The sequence below is a fragment of the Arachis duranensis genome, chromosome 10, assembly GCF_000817695.3.
Source record: "Arachis duranensis cultivar V14167 chromosome 10, aradu.V14167.gnm2.J7QH, whole genome shotgun sequence".
Classification (NCBI taxonomy): domain Eukaryota; kingdom Viridiplantae; phylum Streptophyta; class Magnoliopsida; order Fabales; family Fabaceae; genus Arachis; species Arachis duranensis.
The window spans coordinates 104,796,497-104,814,159 of record NC_029781.3 but is presented as its reverse complement, the minus strand read 5'-3'; the positions used below and the strand labels follow the sequence as shown (position 1 = coordinate 104,814,159).

Genomic DNA, 17,663 nt, shown 5'->3' with positions numbered 1-17,663 from the left:
AAAATGGAGTGGCAGAGAGTTGAAGATGAAGAGAAGAAATTGTGTTGCATGTATGAGGAAATTGGTTACCTTTAACCTTCTGATCTTTTCTTGATATGGTTTGAAATGGTTGATTAGACCTTACCCTTATTTGCTTAACCTTCTCTTTCCTTCTTCTTTCATGACTAGCTTAGGATCTAAGCTCTCTTTCTTACTTTTTCTGAATTCTGTGCTTTAACTAAAACAGAGGAAAAGAGGGACGTTGCTTTGGAAGTGAGATCAAGTTGGAAGGATTTGAAATCAACTTGGGTTTGGATCGGATATCCATTAAGCAACCCGTTTGGCCCATCTGTCTTCTTTCTTTGTTTTTCTTTTGGGCTTTCATTGCTTTATAGCCTGCCAGCCTTGTATCTTGATTCCATTCAGTTTGGGCTACTTGCTTTTATTTTGGTTTTGGCTTGCATCAATAAATAATTAACAACATATACTCATCAACACTAATTATTTATTTTACCCAAAAATAATGTTTGTCATCACTAATTAATTTAGTTAATTTTTTAACTCAACAGATATAAATTACATATTCTTAAAAAAGATATTTTTTATTTTTTTAGTATTTTTACTTCTACTATTAGAAATTTGACAAATACGCTAAAAAATAAAATTTTTTATTAAAAAATCTTTTTTTATTAAAATAATAGTGCCTAAACAAACAAAAAAAAATAATTCTAGTCTTATATATTTTTAAAATTTTTTCTATAGTTATAGTCTTATGTCTTTTTTAAATTTTTTCTATGGCAAAATATTTTTAATTATCTCTATTGAATTAATAATAACCAGACTTAGCTTTATAATTGAAAATATAATCTACTTTAAACCACGACAATTGTCAATTTTTTTATTGGTATGTCAATTCCTAACTACTCATAGTCATCACTAACTAAGCTAGTCATAGTCATCTATAATCGAACAAGCTAATGAATTGGTAGGATGTAAAATCAAACTCAATTTATTTAATATATGAACTCAAATTTGACTAACATGCTCACAACCTCAGCTTATTGACTATTGAGTGAGTTAACAAGTCCCTCAAGCTGATTTGATTCATTTTCAGCTCTAGTTGTACTCGTTTTGTCATTTGTTAATGAGTTAGGGTTTGGATTGCAATTTCGTAAAAGTTGAAGGATTTAAAACTTAATATTTGAAAACCCATTTTAAAGTTAAAACTCTGGCTCTCAAACAATCACACTCAAAGCACCACCACCCACCGCTGCAGCTCGCGGAAGCTGTGAAGTTGCATTCGAAGTCGCCGGAATAAGTCGTAACACGAGACGACTCATCCACACGGCCACATCTGCCACCGCAACGGTGCAACCATTAATCCATTCGATTCTCTCATTCAGAAGCTTTCCTAACTTATTCTCTCTAAAACCCTACATCGCAGCCATGGCTTCCTTCCCTCCTCTTGGTTCCGTCACAATCTGCGAAGTCAACCGTGAACTCAGTTACTCTCTCTCTTTCTCTCCTTCTCTCTCTGTATATGTGTTTAAAACTGTGATTAAATGAATGAATGAATTTTCCTTTTCAAATGTGTAGTTACCGCCAACGAACTCTCCGACGACCGAGCCAATGCAACCTATGGAAAGATTCTTGTAATCCCTAATCATTTACACTCCTTCCGCATTTCCATTTTACTTAGATTTAATTTAACTTTATTTGATTATATTTTTTCGGGTATTATTAGGGAATGGTGTTCAGCCCTGTGCCATTTCAGTTGGAGCAGGAGCTGGAGAGGTCGCCATCCCCTTCTCCGCCGCCTCTAGAAAGTGATACTGGCGAACAAGAAGGAACACCGGCAGCGGCGGCGGCGGCAATGGCAGTTGAGGTTGTTCAGAAGAAAAGTCTTGTGGCAGTCTTGGAAGGCTTTGTAAGCGGGTGTCTCAGACGCCTATTTTACCCTAATGATGTATGTTCTTGATTTTTTCGATTCAATTTTCGAGCTCTGATTTGTCCCGTGTTGCTTGTTTGGATAATTCATTAGATTGAGTTGTGATGTGAATTCCATGCTATGTTAGGTGCATTTGTTGCCAGAGGTTGATCTAAAAGGAGTGAGCTGGCACCTGAATAAGCATATAGTTGCGTTTATATCAGGGCGGACACAGGTCATCATCCGCGATTATGAAGATTCAGGTGCTTAATTTAACATGATCATGAATGCGGAAGCAATTTCACTATCTACTTGCCTATATTTTAAGAAGCTTATGCAAACATGCTTATACCAACTTAAGAAGTGCTTTTTTATTTGAAGAATGGCGTTTTCCTGTTAAAGAAAGATAATATCCACAAACAAATGTACTTTATACTGTTTGCAACTTGTTTTAGTTGCTAAATATAGCTGATGCATTGATTCTGTTAGTAGCTTATTTTTGTTGTTATTGTAATCACATTAAGATGTTTGTTATGATGGAAATTTTCTTTTGATGATAAATTGTGGTGATTTTGACATTGTGAGTAGAGGGGAAGGAGCCAACTATCTTGACCAACGAATCACAGAGAGATGTTAGAGTACTAGAGTGGAGGCCCAATGGTGGAAGGATGCTAGCTGTTGGTTGCAAGTGAGACTCTGTCTTATACATGTTTATTATGGTGTCTACTCTACAATGCCAATTGATACAAAATGTTCTTTCTTGCTTACTGGAATCACTGTTGCAGGAGTGGGATATGCATTTGGGCAGCTTCTTATCCTGGAAATGCAGCATCTATCAGATCCGGCACTGTTTCATTTTTGGGAAGTTTGTCTAGAGGCTCAGGAATCCGGTATATCTTGGTTGATTTTCTTCGCAGTCAGAATGATGAACATGTTAGCGCACTTACTTGGAGTCCAGATGGAAGATATCCTCAAAATAATATTAAAAAGTTTTTGCCACAGGTTTTTCAAAGTGTTTGTTTTAGAATACCTTGTAAGAAAAGCTAGTTTTCGGCCTTTTCAACTATGCGGAAAAAAAATTCAAGGTATAAAGTAAATTTTTGAAAATCAGAAACAAACCCACATATGATTATGACTTTTCTCGTGTAACTTTTTGCAAGAAATGCTGTTCAGTTCACTTTTTTCCAGTTTTACGTGAACTTGTGAGTTAACAGCCTTAATTCGCTTGTTATATAAGTTTTCAGATGTTTTGGACATCTATAGAACTGTATTATTTAGTACAAACAATGTTTATTCATGACCAATTTGAACAGAATTTTCCCTTTTCAATAAATTTTATTTAAAATTATTTGTACTTGACCATTTGTTACTTAACCTATATTCACATACTTAGCTTCTGCTTCATATGAGAGCTCCGCATTCACTGTGTGGGATGTTGCTCAAGGTGCGTGAAAATTTTTGCCTCCTTAGGTTGCCTAATGTTTTACCTTGAAGCATACTTTAAGCATGGTGATCTATTAATATTGTGCCAAATAAGCTTAAAAAGTCATTCAATAAATTTTCTTTTTCATCTTCTTCCTAAATTGTTTCTCTATTTTAAGGTGATATAAAGCATACTGTAAACTTCATATATTTTTCTGTAAGACTTGTGACCTGAACATCACATTACTATTACAGAAGATTGAACCTGGTAAACCATAAATGAAGCTTGCTCCACAGTTATAAAAAAGAATACTGTTCAACACCTTAGTGAACTAATATTCACCAAACCACTTTCCTGTTCACTAAAGGGACTTGTAGAAAATATCTTTTAGCATAAAGAGATGTAAACCAAAATTTATTCAGCTTATGGGGACTTAAACTTTTATTTAGTATAGGGATTAGAGACAAGCCAAAAAACGTATGTATGTAATGTTGGGACCAAAACTAGTTTAACCTTTAATCTGTATTTTGATTGTCATTATGAGAGGTATAAAAACCTCACACATGAAAGTTTGTCTCTGCTTTCTGATTTAGTTATTCTCCATATTATTTGTAGGTATGGGGACGCCAATTCGTCGGGGATTAGGAGGCATATCAACGTTGAAGTGGTCACCTACTGGAGATTACTTCTTTGCATCAAAATTGTAGTGGAACAAACTAAACGTGTCTTCTTTACACTCTGGAACTTTTATTGATCATAGCTTCATAACCTCATTATTATGTTCTTGCACAGTGATGGCACATTTTATCTTTGGGAAACAAATACCTGGACATCAGAACAATGGTCATCAACTAGTGGTTTTGTCAAGGTATGGAATTATAAATTAATGTTTTGATGCTCTATAATGACTCGTGTGCTGTGATGCAGCATATGGTTGCTAACCTTTCTTTGTGTGTTGGCCAATTGAAGTGTTGAAAAAATATATAGACACTGTAAAATGAATTATCTTCAACTGTATAAAATATAAAGCCTTCACTTGGTGCTCATGAAACTTCAGGCCTTCTATAATGACCTTTTTTTCCACCCCACTTTTTTTTTGGGTACATAAAGAGGGCAGAGCCCAAAACAAAAAGGAATACAACTGACATCTAAACTTTCAGGGTATTGCAGTCCCATCTAAATTTCCTCCCCCATTTAATATTGTACATGCTTGTGTTATTAGGCTGATGGTCATTTTTTTACTATATAAAATCAGGGTGCAACATGGGATCCAGATGGGCGAATGATACTGCTTGCATTTTCTGATTCCTCGACTTTGGGATCTGTTCACTTTGCATCAAAGCCTCCCTCCTTAGGTATCTGACCTTGGCTTTAAAAGTTTTTATGTGAATTCAGTTATATGTATTTTTCCATGTTACACCAACAATTACTAAGTTTTGTTCAGCTAGGCTGGATTACCATGCTTAATTAATACTGGGAAAATTGATATGTGTGGCATTGAAGTTTAAGGAATAGATGGAAAAGCGTAAAGAAAGATAAAGAGGGAAAACATTATGCATTATATTTTTAGACCTCAATAACTTTGGCTCTGTACATGAATCTAACACATCTTTTGGTGGAAGTTATTGATATCTTAATGAGTGACTGGCGAGAATCCCCTTCAGTCAATGTTTTATAACACACAACATTATCTAATTCACTGTAGGTAGGGGTGGCTAAATGGATGAAACATCACTATTTCTCCTTAAAGCAAACCATATTTATAGACAAGTTATGCAGAGCATTGGATTCCTTAAGTTTAAGTATTGACTATGGCAAGTGTATTTGATATATTCATATCCCAATTACCAAGATGTCTGTTTATTTAAGGAATATCAATGCTTCCAAACATCAATCATGTTAAAATATGTCTAAGACGAAACACATGCTCTCTACTTTGGCTGCATTACATGTAATGTATACTTAATTTTTCGCTAAACACATTTACATTTCTCAACAGGCACTTTTTAGTAAGTTGATGGAATTAGAAGATTGGTGATATTGGAGACGGTGATTTATACTGTTGTATACTTAGGGATACATGTAGTAGAAAAGTTAAAAGCAAAAAATATTATCCTGGTCTTGCATTAGCCTCGATAAAAGAGTGAAAGTTTTATGTTGTTCATGTTACATCACTACAATGAGCCTAGGAAGCCACTTGCAGCCATTCCAGAAACTGTATTGCAAGGAGTTGAGGATATTAAGTAATTTGCATGTAGCATGCCATCAATGTTATTTTTTGTTGGAAGTACATGCAATGAAATATTTAGACATTGGTGGTTGTGATTCAGTGTCTTCTAACCTCAAATCATGGTTGCCTTGTTTATTCATAGCATCAATCTATAAGCATAATTGTAAAATGTTGTTTTATTTTATTTCCCTGACATATATTTGATATATTGAGAGCTAACTATTATTGGCCTTTTCCAGATGCGCATTTGTTACCTGTAGATTTGCCAGAGATATTATCATTGATAAGAAGGTATAGATGAATTTTATTTATTTATTTCAATAATATTTTTTTTTATGGTTGTGATTTGGTCCTAAAGCCTTATGTTGGTTATCTTATATTTATCTCAAGAAGTAAGGGAATTGAAAAGATAGCATGGGATGATTCTGGGGAGCGATTAGCTTTGTCATTTAAAGACGGAGAGGATATTTACAGGGGTCTGATTGCCATATATGATACTAGAAGGACTCCTCTTATATCTACATCATTAATGTGAGTTCATGCTTCATTATGCTCCAATTACTTGCATGCAAATTGTCAATTGTTATATATATATATATATATATTTGGATGCTTAATTTATTGATTTCCCATTGTACATGTTAGTGGATTTATAAGGGGACCTGGAGAAAATCCAAGACCAATTTCTTTTTCATTTCATGGGAAGTTTAAGCAGGGACCATTGCTTTCTGTGGTAAGTATGCTTTGAATTTTGCTGCGCTTTTGTTTCCATCTGTGCTTTTGAAACCAATATTCTATATAAGAGTCTGCTCAGTAGGAAAAGGTTTTTGTTCGTTCATGTTCATGTGCTATATTTATATAATATAATATTATAACTTATATTCAAGGAGCATTTGTTCGTGGCGGTGATATCATATTAATGGTGCAAATACAATTAGCATCCAATTGAAATATTGAATCATTGAAAATTCTCCAGTACAGTGCATGGTTTCAATTGTACAGGTCTTAGATTCCCTATGCTTGCATAATTTCTTTCCGCAAAAATCTGAGATTCTTTCCCGTTTCTTACTTTTTGTTTTGCAGTGTTGGAGCACTGGATTTTGTTGCACTTATCCTCTGCTATTTCGCTCTCATATGCTTCCGTGAAGAGAAATTCTGTAATCCTCCGGCGGCTGTATACAAATTTTGGAGCAAGAGCAAGAAGCTGACTTTGATGTCAAGTTCATTTGTTCAATGTTTTGGTATTTTTTAAATGCAATGCAACTATCCTTCTTCAGTGTTTAAATAGTAGCAAAAGAGAAGGCCAGTGGAGTAGTGGTGTATTTGTTTGGCGATTTAGTTGATAATTCTGATGTATATCAACCACAGGTAAAAAATTGGAAGTGTAAGCTTAGCAACCATGAAAAAACACATTATATTATGATGAATGATGATGAATATGAATATGAGGTCTTGTTTATTCCCCGAACTTATAATCATTTTGCATGTCTTACTCCTCAATTTATGACAATACAAATTTCAAGATCAATCATTAAAATATCTAGGGCTATATCTGCTAAAGCCATTAAGACAATGTTATGCACTTATGCCTTCAAACTCTGATGATTTATATTTTTAAAATTTTTATTTAATTTGTCCTTACGAATATCTTTTGAAATTTTATAAATCTATATAAAATTTTACAACGTCATAATTCATAACTCAACATTAAACGTAGGTGATAGGTAGTAAAATCTTAGAAAAAGAAAATATCTATAATTACAAAATCAATATTTTCAATTTTCTTAAGGAATAAACATATATTTTAAAATGGTTACAGATACCAAAATTTAGAATGACAGTGATAGAAAATAAGTAATACAAAAATAAATATAAAATATATATTAAAAATAAATTACACAATATATATATATATATATATTTTAAAAAATAAAGAGACTTGAACCTGAAATTTATAAGTATAGCAAAATTATGCTATTTAAGCTATACCTCGACTAAACAATATATATTTACATACAAAAATATACAGTGACTCAATACTCAAATTTTCCGTACATATAGTATTTTTGCATTTATTTTCTCTTTATTACCATGATATATTATATATAATCTTTTTTTCTAAGTATTCATTTGTAAGCAACAAAGTAGCTTTTCCACTCATTTGATTTTTATTTTTAGTTCCAAGTTCTCTCTAGGGCTTTCTGGGTTGCCTTGCGCTTAAAATTGAAATCCAGAGAAAAAGAGAAGTTACCACCATTTCACGGGTTTAGGGTTTTAAACACTCTCACACTCTCACTCGCAAGCAAGAAACAATGGCGCCGGGTTTCAACATTCAGCCGTACGGCATTCAGTCGATGCTGAAGGAAGGTCACAAGCACCTCTCCGGCCTCGACGAAGCCGTCCTCAAGAACATCGACGCCTGCAAGCAGCTCTCCACCATCACCCGCACCTCCCTCGGCCCTAACGGTAACCTCTCTAACCGCTTCTAACTTGTTCATTTTCTTCAGATTCGCTTCCATTACATCCATGTTTTGTGTCTTGTTTCTTTAGGTATGAATAAGATGGTTATAAATCATTTGGACAAGCTCTTTGTCACTAACGATGCGGCCACCATTGTCAACGAGCTTGAGGTCCAGCATCCTGCTGCTAAGATTTTGGTTTTGGCTGGGAAGGCTCAGCAGGAGGAGATCGGTGACGGTGCCAATTTGACGATTTCCTTTGCCGGCGAGATCCTGCAGGGCGCTGAGGAACTTATTCGGATGGGACTGCACCCGAGCGAGATCATCAGTGGATATACGAAAGCAATTAATAAGGTTTGTCTCTTATTTCTCTGACGAGAGAGTGAGAGAAGAGAGAGGGAGAGATTAGGTTGTGTTTGGTTAGTGTCTATAGACGCAAAATACATGGATGCTGTAGGATACATATGTTTGAGGTGGAAACTCACGTCGCGTGAAGTTGAAAACAGTTAGATTTGATAGTTATCATCTTCACGTGAAGGCAACATCACGTGAGTTGTCGCATATGTTTGATTGCATTAGACAGAGACATAGACATAGAGAGACGCAATGGATGGCACTGAAATATTCGCTGCCTAAGTGTTCATCTTAGAAGGAAGGACCCTAGTATCACTGTCTTAGTGTGCTGTCATATCCCTTGTAGGGCGTATTTGGGATTTGGATGGACAGCATTGGTATAACCTTCTTTGTTTCTAAATTGAGCGAGTTGTTAAATGTTTATGAAACTTGATAATGGTTTGAATAGAAACATGATGAGTTGATGGAGATCTCTTATTTTGATCCATGCAAACACTCCACAAATCCCTACTTTGCTCTTGTGAGGCCGTTAACTGACTCATTTCTAAATGCTATGCTATTTCAGACTATTGAAATATTGGATGAATTGGTCGAGAAGGGTTCGGAGACTATGGATGTCCGTGATAAGGAGCAAGTTATTTCTAGAATGAAAGCAGCTGTTGCTAGCAAGCAATTTGGTCAGGAAGACACTATATGCTCGCTTGTTGCTGATGTGAGTATATCTTGATTACCTTTCTTTTACTATGACACAATGTTTTTATTTGCATGACGCTCGGAATTCTGATTTCTAATTGGAAAATGTAGGCATGTATACAAGTGTGTCCCAAAAATCCTGCGAACTTTAATGTGGACAACGTCCGTGTTGCAAAGCTACTCGGAGGGGGCTTGCATAATAGTACTGTTGTTCGGGGAATGGTTTTGAAAAGTGATACCGTTGGGACCATAAAGCGAATCGAGAAGGCAAAGGTTAGTGTTCCATGCGTTTTGGGACTTATAGTTTAAGAGTAAGACATTGTCCCAGCTGAAACTTGTACTAGAAAAGCAATCAATAATCAGTAAAGTACATGAAAACAAACAACAAATATATATACATACTAACATACTGCCCATGAAAAGCCGAATATTTTATTGCAAGGCATGCTGGATTTTGAGATGTATTGAACTCACTCTTCACTGCTGCTGTAGTATAAATGTATAATTATGTTTCTATCTTGCATGTTGGCACATTATTGTTCATTTTTTAAGCTCTCAAGTAGTTTCAAAGAAGAATCATTCTCTTGCACACTCGTTTTCTAATTATGCTATATATATATATTATGCAAATATCCATCATCACGAAGGATATGCAATTTTGATCCAATTTTCTAGGAAATCTACATAAAGTTGTTTTTGTCTTCCCTAATATAGCATCAATATGCTATTGACTCAATTCTTACATAAGTGCTGATCTCTCATGTCATTGCTGTTATAGGTTGCTGTCTTTGCTGGTGGTGTTGATACATCTGCAACCGAAACCAAAGGAACTGTCCTCATACATACAGCAGAGCAGGTTTGTCAAAGTGACTATTTTTTGCTGAACATCATTTCTCATTTTTGTGGGGTTGCAGTATTTAATTCTTTATTTGTGTTATGATAAAAACTATATATAAACTAATGTTGGGTTTTGCCGAACTTTGCATAATGGCTATTTCCTGTAAATTCACCAAAGCAGCGGATGATGTTCTTTTGCTGTTTTTGTTGTCGGAGCTTTTCTTTGGAAATTATATTCTAACTACTTTTGTCTTCAACTTTTTAACTCTTTCTTGCTGGTTAAGGCAATGTCTTCATTAATCACCTGATGTCGATGTATTTAAATTGGATGTACAAAAGTTTCTTATCATAAATATGCTTCATGACAATTTTCTTGTGATTTGCATTTTTATTTGTAGATATGAATTCTGTGCTTGATTCTTTTGCTAATCAGATTTGTTATCTTCATTTTGATTTTCATAGCTGGAAAATTATTCAAAAACTGAAGAGGCCAAAGTAGAGGAGCTCATTAAGGCGGTTGCAGAGTCTGGTGCCAAAGTGGTTGTCAGTGGAGGATCAGTAGGAGAGATGGCTTTGCATTTTTGTGAGCGTTATAAGTGTGTCAAGACATATCCTCTTTTAGTTTTTTAAGTTGTTTCATGTTTTGATTCATAAAAAAAATAAGAACTTTGTGATTGCATCAATTTGAAATCATGCCAAGTGTAGATTGTTTTCTAACTATAAATTCTTGATCTATAGGCTCATGGTTTTGAAAATCAGTTCTAAGTTTGAGCTACGTCGATTTTGCCGGACAACGGGTGCTGTTGCAATGGTATGTATTCTTTCCTTGGCTATGTAGAGAGAAGCTTTTGATTATTTTATGGCCGAAATTTTTCTTTACATTCATATATTTATTTTTGATAAAAAAAAAAGAATATCATTAAGACATATATAAGAATTACACAAGGAAAAAAAAAAGATGAGAGTTCCTGTATGCAAGAGCAAAAACAACGAAAAGAAAAAAGCTTTTGCATAGTCTTTCTAACCCATTCTGTTTACCTGCAACAGTTAAAACTTGGGCAACCAAACCCAGATGATCTTGGATATGTTGATTCTGTTTCAGTTGAGGAAATTGGTGGTGTCAGGGTATGTGAAGGAATTGTTTGCATTCTGAATTGTCATGTTTGCCTTTTCTTGCTTATGTTTCTCTGTATAAGCTTTTTTTGTTGCCTCTTTTACCCCCCCCCCTTTTCCAAATTTCTGATTTTACCCTTTCTCTTACCATGGTATGTAGGTAACCATAGTGAAAAACGAAGAGGGTGGAAATTCTGTGGCCACTGTTGTTTTACGAGGCAGTACCGACAGTATTCTAGATGATCTCGAAAGAGCAGTTGATGATGGGGTGAACACTTACAAGGTATTTTCTGGATGCTGCATACAATCCTAAGTTGAATCCCATCATTCTTGTTTAAAGTTGGGATTTTTGTGCAATTATTTGTCAGGCCATGTGCAGGGATAGCCGAACTGTACCTGGAGCTGCAGCAACTGAAATTGAATTGGCTAAAAGGGTGAAGGAATTTTCTTTCAAGGAGACAGGGTATCTTATGTTTTCCTCTTATGTCTTAAATATGTAGGACATGGGTTTGCATTTTGTGGATTCATCAATGTGCTGCTATTAATTCCGCTGTTTAACAAGTGACATGCTTCAACATGCATTCAATCTACATTTTTGAGTTTCAATCTGTCTTGTTACTTGCACTTTGATCTTTTGACTTAAACATGTTATTGGTAGATTCTTTTATCTTGTCTTGTCCTGTGTATCTTTTGTTACAAAAGTAACTTCTGATCATGTATATGCTGCAGTTTTTATGTTGGGTCATCTTATCACTAGATGTTTTAATAATCAATTGAGTTGTGACTTCGGATGTAAATGTTTGGAAATTCAGACCTGATTAATAGTCAAAGGATTCCATTATTTGTTTATTTAATGCTCGGGAGAAATAGCCTCCATCTCAATGCTTCAAGACTTGTTTTCTTTGTGTAATGTGATGCTTATTCGGTAATTGTATTACGGATGGGATAAACATTTGCAAAATGGCTTTGCAGATTGGATCAGTACGCCATAGCAAAATTTGCTGAAAGTTTTGAAATGGTTCCAAGAACTTTGTCTGAGAATGCTGGGCTAAATGCAATGGAGATCATATCTTCTCTGTATGCGGAACATGCCTCAGGAAATACCAGAGTTGGCATTGATCTGGAAGAGGGTGTTTGTAAGGATGTGTCAACCATAGGGGTTTGGGATCTACATGTGACTAAGTAAGTTTCTTCCTGACATGCATCTTTTCTTCATTATAAACCTTAAATTTTTTAATGTAAAATTGTGAAAAATGGTATGAAGGGTTAATTGATGTAGCTTTCTTTGAACTGCTTAGACTTGATGTTGAATTAGACTTGAATTTATCTTCTACCATTTGGAGGAAAAAATTCATCATTTTTTTTGGCTGCTCAGGTTCTTTGCTCTTAAATACGCTGCTGATGCTGCATGCACTGTACTACGGGTGGATCAGGTAATAAGTTATATTCAGTTTTCTGTTGGTTTCAGTTTGCCACCTTAAACCCCTGCAGCACAAATTAAGTGTTTATTTAGAAAACTTAGGCAATATCAACTATATTTTTCTACTTGTAACCCTATTAAATGAATGAAAAAAAATAAATGGAGTGAGAGTAAATATAGGAAGATGAGAACAGTTAACACTGGTAATTATGTACAATCAATTTAATTCAATTTTTCTCTTTTAATGATAGTTGATGAGTATATTATGAAGCATGATCTATCTTAAAAAATCTGGCTCAGTATCATGGATGATGTGGATTCCAAAGAGTATGTGTGTTGATATTGTTTTGCCAAATGGGAATTGGGATCTAGTAATTTGAGATTTGGAGCTATCTGTAGTCTCTTCAAGGCCCTAAGGATCACTGCTTCCGTGCACAGATATTTTAGCCCAGAAACTTATTTGTTTTCAAGAATTTTACACAGTCATTAAACATGAATATTTAGTTCTAAGTAGTTAATTGGAAGTAAAATACTGTAGTTACTCCAATCCATTATGACTGTTGATTGTTCCAGATTGCAATTTATCAACAATTTTATGTGAATATGTATGTTCCATCCCTTTTTCTCTAGCCGAAAATTTATGGAGACTGTATCTTTTGATGTTTTTAGATCATTATGGCAAAACCAGCTGGTGGACCAAGGAGAGAGCAACCTGCTGCTGGCATGGATGATGATTAAATTAATGAGAATTTGACTATGTTTCTTTGATCCATTTTGTGTTTCATTGTGACATGATTTCCTTGGCAGCTTGGATTATAGGGCATCTTGTTTTCTTCTGATGTCAGTAATGGGATGTTACAAATTTTGAATTTTGATTGTCTAAGGAATACAATACAAGCTTACAAGAAATGGGGTTCTGTAAATTTAGTTCTTACTGTCAGATGGTGTTGTTTCGTTTTCTTGCTGTGAGCATTATTGCTTTGTGCTTTGTGGGACGTATTTGATCTTAATTAGTTACATTATTTTTTGCATGCTATGCTAAGCATCATTGTCAACCTTATCCACATTTGTTTTTCCCTCATAACTTGCAAAAGCTGAATAATTTACTTGGAGCATCAAAGACTAGAGCCTCTCTTTTATATATATTTCATCAAATAAAATTTTGGAATGAACTTAATTTAGGATTTGGCTCCGAAAATCTCATTGCTCCTTTTAAAATCTCAATTTAAGAACTGGTTTCACAATACTCCATCAATTATAAAACAAAATATTACCTGTAAGTCTGAAGAGTGACGAACACAAGAAAAGGACCCATATTAATTTGCAACTAAAACAGACGCTTTCTGATTAATTGCTTTCATTTTCTAAATGTCCATTTCATAAGTATCTTGGCAGCTCATTCATTCTGTTTTAAACTACAAAATTTTATTATTCCTCAAGCTAGTGTTTTCATTCGGACTTGGATTGAAAATTATCAAATTTATGTTGCATCCCCTTTGGCTCTACGTTTATGGAATGCGCCAAAATATTCCTTTCACTTTGACGAATGCTTATTTTGTGTCGATGTGCACTTTGTTGCCAATTGTATAATAAATGCATAAGAAATTGTTGTCGTCCCTTTGTTTGTTAGTTTCTTATTGCCGGACAATAGAGCATTCCTCTTTAATGTATTTGCAGTTCTACATTGAATGAAGTGAAAAACAGAAATAAAAATTTTGGTTTGCCTTCTCCATTTCTTCAATCCAAATAGATCAAAGGTTGTGGCCTGTTGGGGCTTTCATCTTTTGGTGCAAAGTCGCATAATAAAGAGGTAAATAATATATCCTTATGTTTATTAGTATGTTTTGCTACTTTATATTAGGTTGTTAGGCTGAAAAACGGGTTGGTAGGTTCATAAATTAGAAATATTTTTTGTATCACATAGTAGTCTGTAGAAAAATTCTTTGAATTCGTAATAATAATATCCATTGCATAGCAGAAAATCATGGTCCTCCTTCAATAAAGCTAGAGTCATTTGAGAGTTTTTACAACTACGGAAGAGCAATCATGAACACCCCATCAAGATTAGTGAACCGGGTCATGGCTCGGTCCATGGATGAAGTGGAGTTAGTTGAGGCAAAGAAACAGAGCCAGCATGAGATGAAGAGAACACTATCTTGGTGGGACCTGATGTGGTTCGGAATGGGAAGTGTGATTGGGTCAGGAATCTTTGTGCTAACAGGGCTTGAGGTTAAGAACCATGTGGGCCCCGCTGTTGTGTTGTCCTATGTTATCTCTGGCATTTCAGCCATGTTGTCTGTCTTATGCTACACTGAATTTGCTGTTGAAATTCCTGTCGCAGGTAAGCTTCTATTATTAGGATACAAAAGGAATTTTCTTATTTGATATTAGCTTACAATTCAGCATGTTGGGAACAAAATTAAAGAGATGGTATCCAAAAAATAGAACAAAGAAAGAATATTTAAAGGTCTAAAGGCAATTCTTATTGTTATATTTCTTTTTAGGTTAACAACAATGTTGTTTGAATGTGATTTTATATATTATTCAACTTCTTTTGGCTATTAGAGTGTTCTAGCAGCTAATAATGCTTTATAAATAACTAAGAACATCCAAATTAAACTTAAAAGCACCGTAAATTTTTTATTTTTTTAGTGAATGATTTTGAGTCAAGTTTAAAAATAAAAAAAGTTTTTAATGAATTCCATATAATATTTGAAGAGGAATATCTTAGGGAAAAATAAATAAATTATAGACTAAAACCCTCTCAATTTATGTTTTATCTATAGGTTTGATTACTCTGTTGATCCCTATAATTTTGCGAAATTTTCAATTAGGTTTTTATATTTTTTTCCTTTTAATTGGGTCTCTGCACTAATTTTTTTTTCAATTAGGTCATTTTTAATAGTAATTGGCTTAATTATATAGGGACCCAACTAAAAAAAAATTGGTGCAGAAACTCAATAAAAAAAAAGTATAGAAACTCAATTAAAAAAAAAATTGGTGCAGGACCCAATTAAAAGATAAAAAAATATAAAGACCTAATTGAAAATTTCGTAAAGGACCAACAAAGTAATTAAACCTAGATTAAATGTAAGAAAATTTTAAACAATATTGTCATGCCTATAAAAATGATTACTTTTCAAATCAAACTCATACTTAAATAATTATCTAAAGTCTATAAACATAAATTTAATCGAATAAAAATTTGTTTTTTTATTATTAAAATTAATTTCTAAATTTAAATAAAAATTCATTCATTCTCTTAATAAATTATTTTTCACAAAAAATTTGCACTCACTTTTATCCTAATTAAACATATTCTAATATTTTGATTAAATTCATGCTAGGTAACCTATGACTTTTCTGAACAACTACCAATCAAATAAAAATACACTACACATCTAAATTATCTAATTAAATTTTAGTATTAGAATAACCATATGTATATTTAGTGAAATGAACATCCCATATATTCATTATTTACATCATTTAATATTTTTATTATCTCCTTATACTTTTCTATTCTAATTTGGTTCCTTAATTATCATCAGGTGGTTCCTTTGCATACCTGAGAGTAGAGCTTGGCGACTTCATATCCTTCATAGCAGCCGGAAACATCCTCCTTGAATATGTGATCGGCGGCGCCGCCGTGGCGCGCTCCTGGACATCTTACTTCGCCACCCTATGCAACCAAGATTCCGACAAGTTCCTGATCCAAGTCAAAACCCTCCCTCACAACTACAACCAGCTCGACCCTCTCGCCGTTCTCGTCCTCATCGCCGTCTCCATCTTCGCAATCTTGAGCACCAAGGCATCTTCCCGCTTAAACTACATCGCCTCCTTCGTCCACGTCATCGTCATTCTCTTCATCATAGTTGCAGGCTTGACCAAAGCCGATGCAAAAAATTATTCCGATTTTGCCCCTTTCGGAGCTCGCGGCATCTTCCAATCCGCGGCGGTTTTGTTCTTCGCTTACGTGGGATTCGACGCGGTTTCCACCATGGCGGAGGAAACGAAGAATCCTGGAAGGGACATACCGATTGGGCTAATTGGATCGATGGTGATGACTACATTGATATACTGCATGATGGCGGTTACACTGTGTCTGATGCAGAACTATAGCAAAGTTGATGAGAACGCTGCGTTTTCCGTTGCGTTTGAAGCGGCGGGGTTGAGATGGGGAAAGTACATTGTTGCCCTTGGAGCCTTGAAAGGGATGACCAGTGTTCTTCTTGTTGGTGCGGTGGGACAAGCAAGGTACTGCTATAGATACTCCCATTTCTCAACTTACAAAAACTGAAGAAATCTTTTACTTTTCATACCCTAATTTATTATTGTGCCAAGAATTTATTTGTTTCTACATACCTGCAAATATGTGTTTTCATCTGATTATATTGAAATTCAGGTGCAATTGACTTCACGTGAAATTGATAGTTGAGAGTTGTTAGATAAAAATTTAGTCAAATTAGATAAATCATCTAAGGATTCTCAACTATCAACTTTCACGTAAAATCGATTGCATCTGAGTTTCCACCTCTACTTATAGCTAACCAATAACTTTTTTGAACAATGAACAACCACCAATCAAATCAAAATACACTACACATTCAAATTATTCATTTAAATTTTAATATTAAAATAAACATCCGATATATTCATTATTCACATTGTTTAATATTTTCATTGTCTATTTATATTTTTTCATATATAATTATATTTTTATTTAAAGATGATAGCTAATAAGTATGTAGGTTTCAAATCCAAATAAATGTATGGGTTTCTTAATTATTGTTCTTGAGAAATGGACGAATTTTACACATTTTTTAAAAGAAGTTTTGATGGAATTTTTACCAAATAAAATCTTTATTTTTTATTTCGTAGAACGAACAATCAATCTTTTAGAACACATTATATTAAAAAATTTAGTTAAATATATTAAATTATTTAAATATTATCAATTATTATTTTTAACATAAAGATATTTTTATATCAGTAATAGTGCTGTAATAACTGTAATTTGTGCTTGAATTTTTTTCTTAGGCTATTGTTTTCTCTGATTGTATTGGTGTTCGAAGCCTTGAGGGTGTTCTTGAGGGTGTTTTTTAAGGTTGTATTTGTTTTTGAAAATAGGATAAAATAAGATATTGAAAATAAGATATAAAGAATAGAAATATAAAATTTTATGTTCTTATATTTAGTTTGATGATAAACTAAAACAAACTATAAAA

The 17,663-nt window shown here is 34.1% G+C and overlaps 3 protein-coding genes across 6 annotated transcripts in view; all 3 read left to right on the top strand.

The window, feature by feature from the left end:
- The first annotated feature begins 1,160 nt into the window (after positions 1-1,160).
- On the top strand, positions 1,161-7,005 carry LOC107471970 (aladin). Of its 4 annotated transcripts, none has more exons than XM_052254992.1 (14): positions 1,166-1,483; positions 1,576-1,631; positions 1,724-1,945; positions 2,055-2,169; positions 2,495-2,594; positions 2,692-2,874; positions 3,295-3,350; positions 3,945-4,032; positions 4,122-4,197; positions 4,585-4,684; positions 5,799-5,850; positions 5,950-6,090; positions 6,205-6,292; positions 6,643-7,003. In XM_052254992.1, exons 1-14 carry the CDS (start codon positions 1,426-1,428, stop codon positions 6,703-6,705), a joined length of 1,398 nt encoding a protein of 465 aa, XP_052110952.1. In that variant the 5' UTR covers positions 1,166-1,425; the 3' UTR covers positions 6,706-7,003. The 4 variants fall into 4 exon arrangements, with proteins under 4 accessions (XP_052110950.1, XP_052110951.1, XP_052110952.1 ...); XM_052254993.1 differs by having other exon boundaries at positions 1,168-1,483; positions 5,953-6,090; positions 6,643-7,001; XM_052254990.1 differs by lacking the exon at positions 6,205-6,292 and having other exon boundaries at positions 1,161-1,483; positions 6,643-7,005.
- Positions 7,006-7,702: 697 nt separating this feature from the next.
- Positions 7,703-13,495, top strand: LOC107471917 (T-complex protein 1 subunit theta). Its single transcript, XM_016091450.3, has 13 exons — positions 7,703-8,025; positions 8,110-8,372; positions 8,938-9,084; positions 9,177-9,338; positions 9,844-9,921; positions 10,365-10,498; positions 10,641-10,713; positions 10,950-11,027; positions 11,176-11,298; positions 11,384-11,478; positions 11,988-12,197; positions 12,391-12,448; positions 13,105-13,495. Exons 1-13 carry the CDS (start codon positions 7,872-7,874, stop codon positions 13,171-13,173), a joined length of 1,644 nt encoding a protein of 547 aa, XP_015946936.1. The 5' UTR covers positions 7,703-7,871; the 3' UTR covers positions 13,174-13,495.
- Positions 13,496-14,414: 919 nt separating this feature from the next.
- Positions 14,415-17,663, top strand: part of LOC107471761 (cationic amino acid transporter 1-like) — a 4,655-nt gene continuing 1,406 nt past the window's right edge. Inside the window, exons 1-2 of the mRNA XM_016091251.3 lie at positions 14,415-14,776; positions 15,987-16,692. Of these exons, the coding sequence (XP_015946737.1) occupies positions 14,482-14,776; positions 15,987-16,692 (1,001 nt within the window). The 5' untranslated portion in view covers positions 14,415-14,481. The remainder of the gene's footprint in view (positions 14,777-15,986; positions 16,693-17,663) is intronic.